The 19,765-nt window shown below is 38.2% G+C and overlaps 1 protein-coding gene and 1 pseudogene across 1 annotated transcript in view; both read right to left on the bottom strand.

Annotated features, from left to right (window-relative positions):
- The window catches only part of LOC138814188 (zinc finger MYM-type protein 2-like), a 110,804-nt gene that overhangs the window by 29,502 nt on the left and 61,537 nt on the right, over nt 1–19,765 (bottom strand). Inside the window, 6 exon segments of the mRNA XM_070003155.1 lie at nt 482–597; nt 2,353–2,482; nt 9,908–9,942; nt 10,925–11,090; nt 16,167–16,339; nt 18,821–18,971. Of these exon segments, the coding sequence (XP_069859256.1) occupies nt 482–597; nt 2,353–2,482; nt 9,908–9,942; nt 10,925–11,090; nt 16,167–16,339; nt 18,821–18,971 (771 nt within the window).
- LOC138814367 (small nucleolar RNA SNORA51) lies at nt 12,267–12,389 on the bottom strand (annotated as a pseudogene).

The following is a 19,765-nucleotide window of genomic DNA, read 5'->3' as shown; positions in this document are numbered from 1 at the left end:
GCCTTGCATGCATGAGGCCCTGGGTTCGATTCCTCAGCACCTCATAAGCAAAAAGAAAAAAGCTGGAAGTGGCGCTGTGGCTCAAGTGGTAGAGCGCTAGCCTTGAGCTGAAGAGCTGAGGGACAGCGCCCAGGCCCAGAGTTCAGGCCTCACAACTGGACCCCCCCCCCAAAAATAAATAAAAGTCTAGTCTATGCTTCCGTTTTAAACCTTTTATCTTCACAAATATTTCCTGTGAAAATAAGCCTAAATATAAACCACAATATGCACAGAGAAGATATAAATATTTGCTAAACTATCAAGAATAAATATTGAACTGATTAAACACAAAACATGACTTAATGGAGATTTAACCAAATCCAAGTGGGAAGAGAGCCAAGGATGGCCTCCCCATCTACACTAAAAACTAAGTTAGCAACTGCAACTCACCCTGTGCCTAGAATAGAGTTTAAAAAATGGAAGAGAATACATTTCAACTTACAGGAACAGGAACTGTAGTAGGAACAGGAATATTTTGGCTATACATGTGCATAGGAACTGGGACATACACAGGCACAGGGATAGGCACTGGTACATATTCCGTTTTCCAATTTTCATCTAAAAACAAATATAGATATATCAGGAACAGTACATAAATAATTGTTCAGTGTTGAAAAAAGCTAAGCAACACAGAAAAATTTAACTACCCCAGTACTCATTTAGTGGAAATTTCTAGTTACTGTAAGATTTGATTACTTAAAAACAGCAAAAATTAGCTAGCACTGGTGGTTCACGCCTATAATCCTAGCTACTCAGGAGGCTGAGATCTGAGGATCCAGGTTCAAGCCAACCCAGGCAGGAAAATCCAAGAAAGTCCGTCAGATTCTCATCTCCAATAGATCACTCAGAAAACCCGGAGTGGCACTGTGGCTCAAGTGGTAGAACACTTGCCTTGAGCTAAAGAGCTGAGGGACAGCATTCAGGACCAGAGTTCAAGCCCCATGACCATCAAAAAAAAAAAAAGAAGCTGCTTTTTCCTAGAGAGTATAAGTAGAATTTTAAGGTGGCTCATGCCTGTCATCCTAGCTACTCACAGGATCATAATTTGAAGTTAGCCAGGATAAGAAAATCTGTGAGACTTATCTCCAGTCAACCATCAAAAGCCAGAAGTTAAACTGTGGCTCAAGTAGAAGTACTCTTTCACTCTTTCCAATCTTGCAGTGTGTGTGTGTGTGGGGGGGGGGGGGGGGGGGGGGGTTGGGGGTGGCAGTTGTAAAAGAGACACCTACTAGCCTTTTTGCTGGTTAACTGGAGATAAGAGTCTTTGGGATTTGACTGCCCAAAATGGCTTCAAATCATGATCCTCCAGATCTCAAGCTCCTGAGTAGCTAGGATTATAGACATGAGCCACCAGCATCCATCTCAAGAAAATGTTTGATAGTTTTTTATGTGTTTTTGCATGTATATGTGTGAGGGTCCTGGGCACTGACCCTGAGCCTTTTTATTTAACAAGGCTCCCATTCTACCATTTAAGCCACAGCTCCACTTCTGGCTTTTTGGTGGTTAGAGATAAAAGTCCACAGATGCTGAGTTAGTTTCTGGTGGCTCATGCCTGTAGTGATCCTAGCTACTAAGAAGATAAAGAGCTGGGAAGGTGGCTCAGTAGTAGAGCGTTTGCCTTGCATGCATGAGGCCCTGGGTTCGATTCCTCAGCACCACATAAGCAAAAAGGAAAAAAAAAAAAACGGAAGTGCCACTGTGGCTCAAGTGGTAGAGTGCTGGCCTTGAGCTGAAGAGTGTCCAGGCCCAGAGTTCAGGCCCCACGACCGGACCAAAAAAAAAAGAAGGTAGAGAGCTCAGGATCATGGTTCAAAACCAGCCCAGGCAGGAGAATTTGTAAGACTCTTATCTTCTATTAATCACAAAAATTTAGAAAGTGGCACTGTGGCTCTAGTGATAAAGAGTGCTAGCCTTGAGCAAAAGGAGACCAGAGACAGCACACAGGCATAGAGTTCAAACCCCAAGACCAGGAGAGAGAGAAAAAAAAAACTTCTCACAGACTTTCCTGCCCCAGCTAACTTTGAACTTCAATCCACAAATCCCAGCCTCCCAATTATCTAGGACCTTTTTTTTAAATTTGCTTACATTAGTTCTATACACAGGAAGGGATTTCACTGATACATTTCACACATTTACTTTTCTGGCCTTTATAAAAGACTATCTGATCATATATGATATGCAATATTCAAGAAAACAGCCAAAGTTAGATAAGTAAAAATCAAAAGAATATGACCCAACGATTCTATTCCATAGCCTGTCACAAAACAATATGGTACAGGGTAGGGAACAATAAGGCAAAATTTCCTAAGTTACCTGTTTGGGAAGATTTAGACTGCATGTGAGGTTTACAGTAAGTAGCTTTTGTCATTGTCAAAGGTTTACAAAGAACCGCTTTGTTCTTCATCTCTTTGTTTGGTGTTGGAGAAGGGGGTGGTGCTGAACCCTACAAAGAAGCAAAAAGAAACATTTTTTTGACAGTCTTACCACTACTTCTTGATGCTTATGAATATATAGTTTCTAAGGCTTAAGGAGGAAACACACAGACAAGAAAAGTAATATCAAATTGTGTTATTGTTATGTGTACCAGTCTTAACTGTAGAGGATCAATGTAAATCTTAGCCTTAGGCTGGTTGAATAGCAGGAATTATTTATTCTACAAATTTATGTTTCATTCAAAAGACACCATAGGCAAGCAAGTTTTTAAAAAATACAATTCTCTTTTACATACCTAATAAAGATTATGAAGCTAAACTATGAAAGTAATTTGGCTCTTTCTAATACCATCTTCCTTCACATCATCAAAATCTTCTCTAGTCATTCACAGTTGTATTTTTTTTCTATTGTTACTCATGGGGCTTGAACTTTGGGCCTGGGTGCTGTCCCTCAGCTCTTCATCTCAAGGCTAGTGCTCTACCACCTGAGCCACAGTGCCACTTCAGGTTTCTTGAGTGGTTTATTTACTGGAGATAAGAGTCTCATGGCCGGGCTGGGAAGGTGGCTCTGTGGCAAAGTGCTTGCCTTGCATGCATGCGACCCTGGGTTTGATTTCTCAGCACCACATAAGCAGAAAAAGCCGGAAGTGACGCTGTGGCTCCAGTGGTGGAGCGCTGTTTGCCTTGAGCTGAAGAGCTGATGGACAGTGCCTAGGCCTAGAGTTCAAGCCCCACAGCCGACAAAAAAAAAAAAAAGAAAAGAAAAAAAATCTCATGGCCTTTCCTGCCTAGGCTGTCTTTGAACTGCGATCCTCAGATCTCAGCCTCCTGAGTAGCTAGGATTACAGGCATGAGCCACCGGCACTCGGCTCATTCGCTGTTTTTAATAATTCTGTTTTCCCTACATACTCAGTGACTTATAAGTCATTGTAAGTTAGGGAAACATTTTTTCTTCAGTTAAATGTTTGATGCTGTCATAGGCTGTCAAAAAAATAAGTTGTGGGCTGGGAACACGACTTAGTGGTAAAGGGCTTGCCTGGCATGCATGAAGCTGAGGGTTCAGTTCCTCAGTACCACATAAACAGAAAAAGCTGGAAGTGGTGCTGTGGCTCAATCCAAGTGATAGAGTGCTAGCCTTGGGCAAAAGAAGTCAAGAACAATGCCCAAGTCCTGAGTTCAAGCCCAAGACTGGCAAAAAAAAAAAAAAAAAAAAAAAAAAAAGTTGTGTAGAGGACTCACTTCCAATTGTACACTGTGGTAATATCCTTGTTAGAATCAAGAGCATTAAAAGTTACACTTGTCATGTAGTAACCCTTCAAAGGTTTTAGTACACAGTGATAATGGTTAAAGATTAAGAAAGATCTAAGAAGCTGGGTCCCAGTGGCTCATTCCTGTAAGCTTAGCTACACAGGAGGCTGAACACTGAGGATCACAATATGAAGCCAGCCTGGGCAGGTAAAATCCATGAGACTCCATCTCTAAAAAACTACTCAGAAAAAGCTGGAAGTGGTACTGTGGTTCAAGTGGTAGAGCGCTACTGGTTAAGTTTCCAGTGCAAAGAGGCTCAAGGACAGTGCCCAGGCCATGCGTTCAAGCCCTAGAACCAGCCAAAAAAAAAGAAAAGAAAAAAGAAAGAAAGAAAAGGTCTAGGAGATTGGTAAGGCACATCTGTGTGTGTGTCAGCGATGTTGTTTCTAAAGATGATAAAATCATGAGGGTTCAGACTTAATGAATGAATTAACCCCTTAATAGATTCATAATACTTACTGGGAGGTGGTGAAAGGCAGGATGTGGGGCCTACCTGAAAGAAGTAGGTGACAGGAGACATGTCATGGTCCCTTTCTATATTCCCCTGTTCTGCTGTCTACCATGAAGGTGAACAGCCTTTCAATCCACACATTTCCAATGTCATGATGTTCTGCCTTAGCATGGGCTCAGAATTAATAAGCCAAGCACTGTGGACTGAAATCTCTAAAATGGTAAGCCAAAATAAGTCTTTTCTCCTTTAGATTGATGTCAGGCATTAGTCACAGTGATGAGAAAAGTAACTAATCTCGGACATTTTGAAACTCAGGCTTTTGAAAGACAGTGTTGGGCCATAAAAAACTTGCCATACAAGGGTGTGTTTATTTTCAGTTCTCTGGAGCAATGAATAATTAACAATAATAAGCAATGAACAATAAAACTTTGGAAGGCAAAGTTTTCACTCTGGAGGTAGTATTCAACTTCTAGCATAATGCAGTTATAGAATCAGTCCCAGAATATTTCAAACATTACCCATGCATTTTTTTGTCATACTCCAACAAAAAATTTTATTAATCAAGTGCTCAAGGATTCTGCGCACAGTATTTCATATGGTTTGTACTTAAAGAAGTTCACAGTATTAATGACAAAGTTGTGCAAACTGGATTATTTAAAGCTTCAAAGTTTCAGGGACTGTGAAGACCACTTACAAGTTTCCTAACACCTTTATTTAAAAAAAAAAAAAAAAAAGCCAGGAGCCAGTAGCTCATGCTTGTATTCCTGGCTATTCAAGATCTTGGTTCTGAGGATCTTGGTTAGAAGCCAATTTGAACAAGAAAGTCCATGAAATTCTTGTCTCCAATAAACTACCAAAAAAGCTAAATGTGGAGCTATGGCTCAGGTGGTAGATGCTATCCTTGAGCAAAAAGGCTCAGGAGAAGCAAAAAGGCCCCGAGTTCTAAGACAAGCGAGCACACATGCATACAATCTGATTAGCACTAAAAACTAGTTTTCATAACCCTTTCCATGTGTGATACTTAGTATAATATTCTCTAATAGTGTCTGATCAACAGAACCCCCTCACCTCAGCAAGCACTAGATGAGGCGTTAACATTTTCCTAATCCTGATTAACTTGTTGTGCACCCAAAGTCTCACAACAATGCTCTTCACTATGCTTCTGTAAATGGGACATAATCGGATCAATCTATACATTTAGGTAGCTTTTGAAATGGCCTTGTGCAATGATTCTTCCTTTGATTGTTATTATTTCATTAATATTAAATTCACAGCATTCTAACTCATGACTGTATGGACTTTTTTGTATTCAGGGATGCTTAATAACAGCATTTCAGCGCCACACTTGACAGCCCTTGTGGACAGCAAAATCACCAATAAAAGCACAAAAATGGGGGAAGGGGGGGAATCAGAAACAAAACATGACACTAGTTCACAGCATGGAAGATGAAACCAGAAGGAACAACTGCCCTGATCTACCTCAACTGGGAACATACATGTCAAGTGAATATGCAAACACATCAAAGTTCCATAGATGCTGATCCAGGAAAGTGAAGAAATTCACAGTCTCCAAAAGTAATGAAAGCTAGTTGTACTAAAAGAATCTTTTTCAGGGGGCTAGGGGTTTAATGCTGTGGAGAAAACATGACTTTGCATAGAATTGACTAGAAGAATCGGGTCCTTTTGTTTTAAAAGTCTGCAAAGGTATGTACTAAAAGTGAATAGTTCATTAACTTATATATACACACACACACTTACACACACACAGCCAAGGATGCTGGCAGAGAATTAGTTACTATATATTAATCAGAGACAGGAAGTCTTGAACACAGAGCTAAGGAACTTAGTTCTAACGCTATTAGACCTTGAGTGAATCAATAGCTAGTGCTATACTCTTCTCAACTGTATAATGGGGGACAAAAACTTAACAGTCAGTGTCAGGCACTAAGGGGGTTTAAATTTTATATTCCCAAGAAAAAAAAAACTGATATCCTCATTTAAGAACAAGGAAATTAGCCGGGCGCCAGTGGCTCACGCCTATAATCCTAGCTACTGAGGAGGCAGAGATCTGAAGCTCACAGTTAAAAGCCAGTCTGGGCAGGAAAGTCCATGAGACTCTCATCTCCAATAAACCACTAGAAAACCGGAAGTGGCACTGTGGCACAAGCAGTAGAATGCTCGCCTTGAGCTGAAGAGCGCTGGGACAGCGTCCAAGCCCAGAGTTCAAGCCCCACGAACGACCAAAAAAAAAAAAAAACAAGGAAATTCAAAACTTACAAATGTTCTAGAATTATTTAATGTATCTGTGGCAATTCAGCAGTATTACATTATGTTAATTAACCATAGAAATTGCTCTAGTCAGGTGACAGGAGCTCAAGTCTTTAATCCTAGATACACAGGAAGCTGACATCTGGAGGATTATCTCTTTTCAAAATAATCTCCAAAAAGCATTGGTGAAATTATAAAGTGACAGCCTGGCAAGCACCAAGGCCCTGCATTCAAACCCAGTACTACCACATAAAAAGGGGAGAAATTAAAGTTGGTGACATTTGCAGACATCAAACCTGTAAAAATTGGTGCTCTATAATGTGGCAAGGGTCACAGTGTTAGAAGTCAAATAGATTCTTCCGATGTTAAAGCCTGTATTATTAATTACATATACTGCACCTGTACGCGTTCAGGAAGAAAAATGACTAACATGTAACAAAGCTGAGGTGAAAAAAAAACAATTCTATCTTGATTCTATAAATCAAAAAAGCTGAAGAAGAGTGAATTAAGTTGCACAAAGTATTAAAGGTAAGATAGTTACATGATTTCAAAGGAAAAATGGGAGAGGGCTTTATAAGACAAAGCAATAGCCACAATGGCCCTCTGACGTCTTTTCACTAATCATTTTGTCATATAATATGGCATACAATATGGTTTAAGATGAAAATAATACTTAGTTTTTTTATATATACTTTCAATGTATTTCAAAATTATTCCCCTGTCAGACTTACCCTTCACAAAAACTTTTGAGAACACTTTTTTTGTTTTGCTATTTTTTTGTTTGTTTCTAGTGCCAAAACTGGGGTTTGAACTCAGAGCCTCTTACTCTCCCTTGGCTTTTTAGAGATAAGAGCCTTATAGATAAGGCACTGGTAGCTCCTATTTGTAATCCTAGCTACTCAGGAGCTTGAGAGCTGAGACTAGCAGTTCCAAGCCAGCAAGGTAGTAAAGTCCATAAGACTCTTTTCTCCTATTAACCAACAACAACAACAACAAAAAAAAAAATCTAGAAGTGAACCTATTGCTTAAGTGGTAGAGCAAAGCCTTGAACAGGGAAAAAAAGAAAAAAAGAAAAAGAAAAAGCTAAGGGACAGACCCTTGACCTTGAGGTTCAAGCTCCAGTACTGGCAAAAAATAATCCAAAACACAACAACAACAAAAACCCACAGTGCTGGAAACACACACACACACACACACACACACACACACACACACACACACACACACACACACACACACACACACACACACACACACACACACACACACACACACACACCCTCACAGACTTTACTGTCCAGGATGGCTTCAAACTGTGAACACACACACACACACACACACACACACACACACACACACACACACACACACACACACACACACACACACACACACACACACACACCTCACACACAACACACACACACACACACCCTCACAGACTTTACTGTCCAGGATGGCTTCAAACTGTGATGCTCAGATCTCAGCCTTCTGCATAGCATGAGCCACAAGGACATGGCTGAGGGAGAGTTTCTTGAAGGACTCTCCCACAGGGTCCTGGAGCACCAAACTAGGCAGAGGCTCAAATTCAAGGGCAATGTAGTTGCCTAACAGCACAATTTAAATCATCTCTAGATGATTTGGAATACTTAAGTGCAAAGGTTATATAAATGGTGGTTATTTAGGGACTTTGTAAAGAGTTGCCATTTACTAGCTTAGGGACTCTACCTGTTCAATACAGACACAATCGTAAGACTGTCTACAAAGCATAAGATATTAGGCGATCAGTAAACAAGGACTGCAGAAGAGAGAGACTGAGTGTGAAATGGCAAGAGGTTATCATAGGGAATGCTTACATCACTTCATGTGTATTAATTCAGCATAGTGCTTTGCATATGACAGTTTCAATTTGGGGGAGGGGGACTGGATGGGGGGCCTGCGGTTCTGGGGCTTGAACTCAGGGCCTAGGCACAGTCTCTGAGCCTCTCTGGGCTGGAAACTAGCACTCTACTGCTTAAGCCACAGCACTACTTCTGTTTTTTTCTGAATAGTTTATTGAAGATAAGAATCTCACTGACTTTCCTGCCCCAGGTGGCTTCAAACCGAAGATACTCCAATCTCAGCCTCCTCAGTGGCTAGGATTACAAGCGTGAGACACCAGTGCCCGGCTCAAATTTTTATTTTTAGAATTTTCTGGATTTTTTTTCCCCTCCAGTATTTGCAATACTAGTTAGTTAAATCATTTGGAAAAGTCAAGAAACAACTATATAGTTAATGATTTAATCTCTGGCTACATATTATAGTCAACTAAAGATGATTCTTAGTCTTCTAAAGTAATATAAAGAATTTCTGGGCTGGGAAGGTGGCTCAGTGGGAGAGTGCTTGCCTTGCATGCATGAGGCCCTGGGTTTGATTCCTTAGCACCACATAAACAGAAAAAAGCCGGAAGTGGTGCTGTGGCTCAAGCAGTAGAGTGCTTGCCTTGAGCTGAAGAGCTGAGGGACAGCGCCTAGGCCCAGAGTTCAAGTCCACGACCAGCAAAAAAAAAAAAAAGAATTTCTAGGTTAGAATTAAAGAATTTGATTCTTGCTAGATCGAGGAACTAAGAACAGATTTATTCTAAAAAAGAAAAAGAACTAAGCTGGAAGCTTATTGTAATGGAAATAAAATGCCTAAAGCACTTCATTTACTTGCTTACAGGTGATAGAAATTTCATAGAGTAGGTATATCCAAAGCAGGCAGCTGTATATCAAAAGTACTGCATTGACTTTTTAGTCTTCATTACATTTTAAGATTTCTTAAATGCTAGTAATTTAAAAGCAAAATTCTGTACATTATGGAAAAAAATAAAGGAAAAGATTAAATAAAAGAGGACATGTGTACAACTGAAACTTAAAACACTGAACAGATTCTAGCTAGCAACGGAGATCTTTAGGCCTCTACTTAAGAAATAAATAATCTATCATCACTATCCTTTCACCCTCACTTTCTACTATTCTACCCAATTTCCGTTTTAGGAATGATCCTTATGTATAGTTCTGACAAACATGCAAGTTTTTTATTCCTCTTAATCATACCTATCTACCTAGCAACTACTCAACTGTTTATAGTCACCTTATTCATATTCTTTAACAAAGACAGTCTATCATTTCAAACATACTATTACTACTATTTTATTAGAGAAATTTCAACTCAAATAGCATTTATATATCTATTTCCCTAATATAGGTAGAAGCTATAATTAATTCATTATATATTCCTAAGTATATATGGAAGTCTCTGGTACTAGTAATTCAGCTAAATGCTTCTACTGTCTCAAAGGAAAGTATAATTTTATTGTAATAATCAGATTAAATTGGCCAAATCATTACAAAATTACAACTTAGTACTCTACTTAAGCAATACTTACTGTCATTTTGGTTCGTGATGTCTGACAGCCCTGATCTACAAAACACAAATGAACTTCATTAAGACAAATAGCACTTTCTTGAATTTTTCAAAATGTTACTAACCGAAAGAATTTTTAACTATTTTAAGAAAAAAATTCAAATTTGAGTAGACTGTAAATAAATGTAAAGTTACAGAGGAAGAATTAACTCTTCTCATTTTACTCTGAATATACATACATTGTTTTGGATACCTACTATGTCCTTAGATTTAGTTTTGATTTAAATAAAATCAAAAGTTACTGGTTAGCAGGCCACTGGTAGCTCATACATGTAATTCCAGCTACTTAGGAAGCTGAGATCTGAGGATCAGTTTGAGGTCAGACCAGGCAGGAAAGTCCATGAGACTCTAATCTCCAACTAACCACCAAAAAACTAGAAGTTGGAAGTATGGCTCAAGTGGTAAAATGAAAAGCTAAGGGACAGCACCCATCCCATGGGATCAAGCCCCAAAATTGGCAGCATACATGTACGCACACATGCGTGCACACACATACACTTACAGGTTATGAAAGGTTTTTGGTGTTAGAACTTACAACATAGACTTAGCACATAAGACACTATTTGCCAAAAAGTTTCATTTAAAATTACCCAACACAAAACACTTTATTTACACAAGTAAAACTAATTAAAATTACATGTCACTTGACAGCAAAGTGATTATTCTTTCTAAACTTCTTGCCATAATTGTTTAGCTTCTCTCTAGCCTAACTAAGCTTTATTTTTCCTATACTTTAAAGATTTAAAGTATACTATACTTTTAAAGATTTCCTATACGAAAACTTTGAAAGTGAATAAGTAAAAGCCAATGTAGCTATAGAAACATTATAGGGACTACTTTCTCCAGGAGAAACATGGAATTTGAATTGCTATTAAACTATCTCTAAAATAAGCTGTCATCAGTGCTATGGATTCAAATTTAAGAAAAAAGCAATTCTGACATAGATTGTTTACGAGTTACCACAAGAATTGCAACATACCATAATGTAAGTTTTCAGGTCCTTTCTGGGTTGTCATGTTGGGCTCATTTTGCTGACAGTAGAAACGTAATAAGCAGTGTTGATCACAAAAATGTTTCATTTCCCCACGCCACTGCACTCGCTCTTTTAGAGTTCCTTGAGATTTGCAACAGTCACACCTTGCAGCCTTTAATAAGAAAGGGATTTCAGACACTTAAAATTACAGTAATTAAAGTATCACATTTGTTAAGTATTCATGACTGATTAGTGATTACTAACAAATATGATAAAACTGTCTAATAAAAAATTATAATTTGATGGGTGCCGGCAGCACATGTCTATAATCCTAGCCACTCAGGAGGTTGAGATCCGAGGATCACAGTTCAAAGCCAGCTTTGGCAGGAAAGTTCATGAGACTCTTAGCTCCAATAAACCACCAGAAAACTGGAAGTGGCGCTGTGGCTCAAGAGCGCTAGCTTTGAGCTAAAGAGCTAAGGAACAGCACCCAGGCCTAGAGTTCAAGTCCCATAACCGAAAATTTTTTAAAAAGTATATATATATAAAAAATTTTACACATGGATAGATTTTACTATCCACAATATATAAAACTGGAATGAGAAGCCCCCTTTTGGGTACAGGGGTTTGAACTTATATTTTTATTATCTTTAAGCACAACATGTCAGTTTATAGTACAATGCATGTTGATCAATAACATCCCTTTCACCATTCTCCCATTCCCCTCAAAGCCTCTTGCTCAGCTTTGCTTGCTGAAAGGTGCTCTGCTACTTGAGAGACATACCCAATGCTGTTTTTTGTTAGTCATTTTGGAGATGGAATCTCAGAGATTTTCTATGATCCTCTCAAACTCAGCCTCCTTTAGTACTTACAGTATCAGGTCTGAGCCACTATTGCCAGGCTGACAGTCTTTTTCTATATTTACTAGATGCCAAAGACCAATAAAAAATGTGAAGATAATGAACACTAGTAGATCAAACTGATATAACCAATTTCATTATTTTAAAATAATTTTCAAGCTTGGCTTGGTGGTGCATGTCTATAATCTCAGCACTTGGGAAACTGAAGCAGGAAACCTTCAAGTTTGAAGTCATTCTGAGGTATGTCTCAAGAACAAAACAAAGCAAACACAAACATTAAAAGGCAAATAAAATAATTTTGAGCAGCATAATATTATTCAGGTAAAAGTCTCCTATAATTATACCATTTGGAAACTTTTAATGAATAAATATTTACTTTAGTTGTATAAGTTAATTTTAAAGCAAGCCAACAGACAATTGATAATGTTAAATTATTTTAACTTTCTAATGGTTTAAAGCTTTTTTTTTTCCTTTTCTTTTTCCTCATCTCATGTCTCCCCATTTGCAATATAGACCAGGCACAGGGCCTGGACTGAGGTTCACTCTGCCTCCTCTTTCTATATATAATCAGTGTGAGAACATAGCCTGTGGTTAGCTAGCACTAATAGGCCTGGTTTACAGCTTTTGTAAATACACTGAATTTTAATGGAAGTATCTTAAAACACTCAGCCTATTTGACAAAATGCTTCTCTTAAGACATTCAAGCTGACCTGCATCTAGTAATATGATTAGGAACAACTGATTTATGACTTCACATGAAAAAACCCAAACTTCATGCATACAATTACACTTGCAGGACAGGCTTTAGTTTTTAAAGAACTCCTATTTTCCTGAGATTTTGTCCATATTTACTATTTCTTAACATATCAATCAGTGAATGGACCAAAAGACATGGGATTCATTTCAAATACAGTTCTTTTCATAAGTATGTTTACTGTAACTCTTAAATTCAATCTTTAGTTTAAAAACTTAATATTTGTTGCTTTATCAAAATTCCTAAGTACTTTGCAGTTCATAATAAGCGTGATTGTGATTGCTCTAAATAATGGGGTGTTCTATATTGTGGGATTGTGAAATCTGTTTTATGAACTTCAATTTTCAAAATTCTTAGTCAAAGGGCATGAAGAGGTAGTAGTTCAGAAGTAAAGCACTTGCATAGATTAGATGTGGGCTTAATCACCAGTACTACTACCCCTCCCCTCAAAAACAAATGCCATCTAGGATATTAACAAATATTTAATCATTTATCAGATTTGTTACAAGTCTTTAGTCGTCTCATATACTTGTTTACAAGTCTTTATAAGTCATAATAATAAACATACTCTTCCAAGTATGTCATAGGCTCTCTTTTTTCTATGGGTCAGATATTTATCTTGCTGAATAAATATTAAACAAATACTTATTAGTACAAACTACAACAATTAGCTGAAGATTTTTAGACAAGACACTTCTCAAAAACTTACGAATCTTGGGGCTGGGAAGGTGGCTCGGTGGTAGAGAGCTTGCCTCCCATGCATGAGACCCTGGGTTGAATTCCTCAGCACCACATAAACAGAAAAAGCCGGAAGTGGTGCTGTGGCTCAAGTGGTACAGCGGTAGCCTTGAGCTGAAGAGCTGAAGGACAGCGCCCAGGCCCTATATATTGTTGTATTACATGGTAAGCTCAGTAATAGCAGCACTCAATACCTACCTCAGTCATATAATTTTTTTTAAAGTCCCCATGTAAAATATTTACCTAAAGACCACACTTAAGTAACCATAGTGTTCAAGGTTCCAATTTCTTCTTATTTTTTAACTAATTATAGTTGAGAAAAGTTAAACAAAAGGAGGTGAAAAGGAGGCAGATTTGAAGGAAATAGTGATGGTGTGGCTTGATTATCTCATTTACTGAAAAGCTAAAGTAAAAGTCCAAAACTAGCTGGGTGCTGGCAGCTCATGCCTGTAATCCTAGCTACTCAGGAGGCTGAGATCTGAGGATCATGGTTCAAAGCCAGTGTGGGCAGGAAAAGTCCAGGAGACTCTCATCTTCAATTAACCATCAGAAAATGGGAAGTAGAGCTGTGGCTCAAAGTGGTAGATGGCTAGCCTTGAGTCAGGGACTATGCCCAGGCCCTGAGTTCAAGCCCCACAACTGACAAAAAAGAAAAGAAAAAAAAAGCCCAATACTACTAAGTACTGTTCAGCTCTCAAAGTATACTTACTGTAAATTCTTTCTATAATTTTCACAAGAGCCCTGGAAAATGGGTAGTAGGAACTAAAATTCAGAATATTAAATTACTTGGGTAACATACTAAAAATGCAGGAAGGATGTTTTTCTTTTTGTACAATACTAGGATTTGAACTCAATGCTTTGTGCTTCTATGGGAGAGGTGTTAAGGCCTGAGAAGTGCCCTCTTATCAACTCCCCCTTTTTAAAAAAAAATTTTTTTAGGGCCCAGTCTTGGGGCCTGAACTCTGGGCCTGGGCGCTGTCCCTTAGCTCTTCAGCTCCAGGCTAGTGCGGTACCACTTGAGCCACCACTTCCGGCTTTTTTTTCTGCTTATGTGGTGCTGAGGAATTGAACCCAGGGCCTCATGCATGCAAGGCAGGTGCTCTACCACGGAGCCACCTTCCCAGCCCCCAACTCCCTTTTTTGTACAGATACGGGGGCTTAAACTTAGGGACAGGATGTTATCCTTTAGTTTTTTTGCTCTACCACTTGAGTCACAGCTCTACCTCCAAGTTTTTGCTAGTTAGGTAGAGTCTCACAGATTTTTCTGCATGTGCTGGCTTCAAACTACAATTCCCAGATCTCAAGCCTCCTAAGTATCTCAAATCACAAGCCTCCTGAGTAGCTAGGATTTACAGGCTTGAGCCATCAGTGCTGGCAATCTCTTGAGCTATGACACTCAAGAAAGATTAAGAAAAAAGGCAGGCATGATAGAACTTTGAAAACTTAAGGTACCAAAACTGGGTGCCAGTGGCTCACGCCTGTAATCCTAGCAACTTGGGAGGCTGAGATCTGAGGATAGCGGTTTAAAGCAAGCCTGGGCAGAAAAGGCTGTGAAACTCTTATTCCTAATAAACCACCAGAAAACTGGAAGTGGCCCTGTGGCTCAAGTAGTAGAGTGCTAGCTAGCCTTGAGTTGAAGAGCTGAGGGACAGCGCCCAGGCCCAGAGTTCAAGCCCCAGGACAGGAAGGAAGGAAGGGAGGAAGGAAGGAAGGAAGGAAGGAAGGAAGGAAGGAAGGAAGGAAGGAAGGAAGGAAGGAAGGAAGGAAGGAAGGAAGGAAGGAAGGAAGGAAGGAAGGAAGAGAAAACTTCTTGGTATCTTTTTTTTGTTTTGATTGCCAGTTCTGGGGCTTAAACTCAGGGCCTGGGCTCTGTTCCTGAGCCTCAAAGTGCTCAAGGCTAACATTCTACAACTTGAGCCACAGCACCACTTCGTTTTTTTGGGGGTTTTTTTTTGAGTAGTTAATTAGAGATAAGAGCATTCTCATGGACTTTTCTGCCTGGGCTGGCTTCAAACAATGATCCTCAGATCTCAGCCTCCTGAGTAGCTAGGATTACAAGTGTGAACCACCAGTGGCCAGTTTGGGATGAGTGATTTTATTGTAACTAGAAATAAGTCTGGTAATTGTCATAAGATATAAGGTACTTACCTGTCATCCCAACTACACAGAAGGTATAAATAAGAGGTGTGTGTCAAACCCTAGTTTTACTAAAAAGAAAGCAAAACAAATAAACAAAAAAAAATCCAGGTATTTTATAAAATAACTACTCAAAACAATTACTGGTAATGTTCAACATTAATAATGGAATCATCAAAAATATTTCCATGTAAGCCAGGTGGCGGTGGTGCACGCTTATAATCCTAGCTACTCAGGAGGATGAGATTTGAGGATTGCAGTTCAAATCCAGCCTAGGCAAGAAAGTCTGTGAGACTCATCTCCAATAAACAACCAGAAAACAGGAAGTGGCCCTGTAGTTCAAATGGTAGAGCACTAGCCTTGAGCTGAAAGAGCTGAGGGACAACACTCAGACCCTGAGTTCAAGCCCCATAACGGAGAAAAAAAATGTTTCTATGTAGTGAAATAAAGTCAAAATAAATTCTGGGGAAATAATTAATCTACTTTGTTAAAACAGCTGTATCACTGAGAACAAGAAGAACACAGACACAGCCTAAAGGGCAAGCAAGTTGGGGGAAGGCACATGGGCATATATGTATGGTTGAAAATTCTACTTGAAGTTATAAAAAACTGAACTGACAAAGTAATTTAATATACAGTATGGTCAGAGCCAGGCAGAAAGTGTGTTTATGGTAAAAATAAATGAGTTACTATATTTGTTAGGGTAATCGCTACAAAAATTTTGAAAAGATTCGACAAAGTAATAAAAGTCATTACTTGCCTTATAGTACCAATCCTGAAATTTTTTACAGCAATCTTCACTACAGAAATCTCTCACAACACCATCAAGTTCTTTAGTTGCACCTTTCTTACACAGCTGAGAACAATAGTTGCATGTAACACATCTTAATCCTAAACGCCTTGCAAAATCCTGCTTGTACAGTAGTTTGCAGCCTGAAAAATAAGTATTAAATATTTTTTAAAAATTAAAAAATTTTTCAGCTGAGACAAACATTACAATTTTATTAGTTTTTTAAATATCCAATGAATTTGCATATAGTTCTATCTCCTTCATTACTGAAACTAAATTTACCATAATTTCAGCCTGTAAAAACTAGATCAGAATCTATTAAAATATATTACATATAAAAATATGTTATGTGGAGTCAAGAAATTACCGCTTTAAGATTAATTTCTCAGGACTGTTCTTCATTCTACTTCAACAGAATCTTAAACACTGGAGTAAGTACCCTACAAAAAGCATTTTAGATAATGTAGACCACTGAAAATGGATGATGTTGCCTAAGGAGACATGTCAGCTAAAATTTCTTCCTTTACTGAAGGAATAAATGCATTGTTTTAAGATATTATTAAGGTTCCACTTAGTTTTTTTGTTTGATTTTTGTTGATCATAGGGCTTGAACTCTGGGACTGGGTGCTGTCCCTGAGCTCTTCAGCTCAAGGCGAGCGTTCTACCACTTGAGCCAAAGTGCCACTTCTGGTTTTTGGTGATTTATTAGAGATAAGACTTTCATGGAATTTCCTGCTGGGGCTGGCTTTGAACTGCGATCCTCAGATCTCATCCTCCTGAGTTGCTAGGATTACAGGTGTGAGCCACCAGTGTCCTGCAGTTTGGGGGAGCTTTTTAAAATTTTGTGTAATGACTTTTTTGGTTTGTTTATGTGGTACTAAGGAATTGAACCCAGGACCTCATGCATGCTAGGCAAGCACTCTACCACTAAGTCATATTCCCAGCCTGCACTTAGTTTTTAAATTTTCATATATAGCTCATGCTGGCTTTGAGCTCTAGATCCTCATTTATACACTATTCTTGAATTATATTTTAAAACATTTTGTAAGTTTACCTCTATTAGCTTTATTTAACTAGATTTTTTTTTTTTGCCAGTCCTGGGACTTGAACTCAGGGCCTTGGCATGTCCCTGACATTCTTTGGCTCAAGGCTAGCACTCTGAGCTACAGTGCCACTTCTGGCTTTTTTTCCCTGTGTTATTTTTCCCTGTGTATGTGGTACTGAAGAATTGAACCCAGGGCTTCATGCATACTAAACAAGCACTCTACCTCTAAGCTACATTCCCAACCCTTAGCTAGATTTTTACTTAACTAGATGTATATCTCATTATTTCTGAAAGGTTTAAAAGAAAACTAGGTGCAATAAGAGAAAGGAAGACAAAAAAAGCCATTCAATTTTTTAACGTATATCCTTTTAAGTCTGTTATTATTCATCTAAATCTTTAAGGCCCTCCAAATGAAACCTATATTTTATTCAGGGTAAATTATGTATCTGCTGCTCTCAAATCATTTTAGTAAAACACACATTGAAATTTAAATGCTATAAGATCACTGATAAACATGTAATCAACACCAATAGGTTCATATTTATGATTTGGTAAGACTGCTATTAGATAAAAATTCAGGTGCAAAATAAGTACATTTAATATTCTTTTAACATTTTAGGATTTTCATTTTTGTTATAGCTTTGCTCTTCAATAACAGTGAAACATGGCTGTTGGTGAAATGTACCAATTAAAAAATAGGAATGCTAGTTTCTTAAGAGGTACCACCTTACATACATAACAACATTACAAATGAAAATTGTGACATACTAATAATGACAAAAACTCTAAGCTCTGGGGAAAGTAGATTTAGAACTAGAGTTCTTTTTTACAATCTGCTTCCTGGCACTACAGTAACAAAGTGAGAAAGAAATTCTCCAAGATGCTCTATTTAACAGAATCCAATGCTCCCCTAAGTTTTCCCACTATTGAACTGTGGCTTAATGTAATTTTCTTTCTGGTACATATTAAATTACCTGAAGTACTTGAAACCAGAAGAATTTTGCATTTTGGAGATTTCTGTATTTGGGAATACTGGCATAGTCTTCAGTGATTTGAGCTTCCCTAATCTAAAAACTTTTAAAAGCATCATGTTAATGCTCAAGAGTTTTGATTTTAAGTAAGGATGTTCAACTCACAGATAGAAATTTCGTAGGCTAGGTACTAAGCTGAGAAAGGAAAATGGAGCTAATGGGAAAGAATTCTAACTCACTTGGAAAATCATCTTTCAGGCCATAATGTAGAAATTTAAGATGACAGGGCATATCAGTGCATTATTATTAAAATTTACTTGCAATGGGAAAAAGTGTATAGTATATTTTTAGTGGTAAAATATTAAGAACCAGAAATCTGCAATACATGTAAAATAACAAGTCAGTTAAAAAAAGTAAACTTGTTTTGTTCAGTGGCATTAAAATTGTGCAGCTACTCTGAACATCTGTTCAGAATAGTCTGGCAAAAAACACTAAATGTCATGTTTTTAATGGGAACCGCTTTATACTACTAAAGATAATAAAAATATAACAAACAGAAAACATTAAAGATCAATATAAATTATGACCAATACTGTATATACACTTGCCTTCACTACAGAAAGGTCTCTTAACTCCAGAGAAATTTACTGTTTCATGAAGAGTCTTCTCCTCTTGACAGTATTCACAATATGTAACTATACAGTGCAACTTCTTATAGTCATCTGAACAAGTTTTGCTGCAGAACTGATGCACTTTGTTCTAAATGTACAATGAGAACCTTGGTAAGTATTTGACAATCAGCTCAAGAACAAGTTTAAAAAATTAACAAAACAAAAATAAAGTATACAAGCCAATTTAATGTTAAGATATTTGGAGATACATTTTCTTCAAACCACAGGCACTTAAACGAACCAATTCACTGCTAAATATAAACACAGCTCCAGCTGGGTGCTGGTGGCTCACCTTAATTCTAGCTACTCAGAAGGCTGAGATCTGAGGTTCACAGTTTGAAGCAAGGCACCCAGGCAAGATAAGTCCAAGAAAATCCATAAGACTCTTATCTCCAGAAGTGGAGCTGTAGTTTAAGTAGTAGAGTACTAGCCTTGAGCAAAAGAGCTCAAGTACAGCACTCAGGCCCTGAGTTCAAGCCCCACAACCCACCAAAACAAAAACAAACAAACAAACAAAATTTCACAAGCTTCAACACTACGACCATTGTAAAATTACTCAGTTAAAGGATGAAAGCTATTATCATAAAAATATGATGGCAAGCTGAGCACCAGTGGTTCACATCTGTAATCCTAGCTACTCAGGACACTTTGGTAGAAAGTCCATGAGACTCTTATCTCCAATTAACTACCAAAAAGCCAGAAACAGTCCCAGACATTGTTGGCTCACACCTATAATTCTAGCTATTCAGGAGGCTGAGATCTGAGGATCACTGTTTGAAGCTAGCCTGCAAAATAGTACCCGAGACTCATAAACCATTCACAAAAAGCCTGAAGTGACACTGTGGCTCAAGTGGTAGAGTACCATCCTGAGCACAAAGAGGG

The sequence above is a fragment of the Dipodomys merriami genome, unplaced genomic scaffold (assembly GCF_024711535.1).
Source record: "Dipodomys merriami isolate MVZ:Mamm:240054 unplaced genomic scaffold, mDipMer1.0.p SCAF_6, whole genome shotgun sequence".
In the NCBI taxonomy this organism is placed as follows: Eukaryota; Metazoa; Chordata; class Mammalia; order Rodentia; family Heteromyidae; genus Dipodomys; species Dipodomys merriami.
The sequence above is the reverse complement of the archived record's forward strand: the minus strand, read 5'-3'. Positions and strand labels throughout refer to the sequence as shown.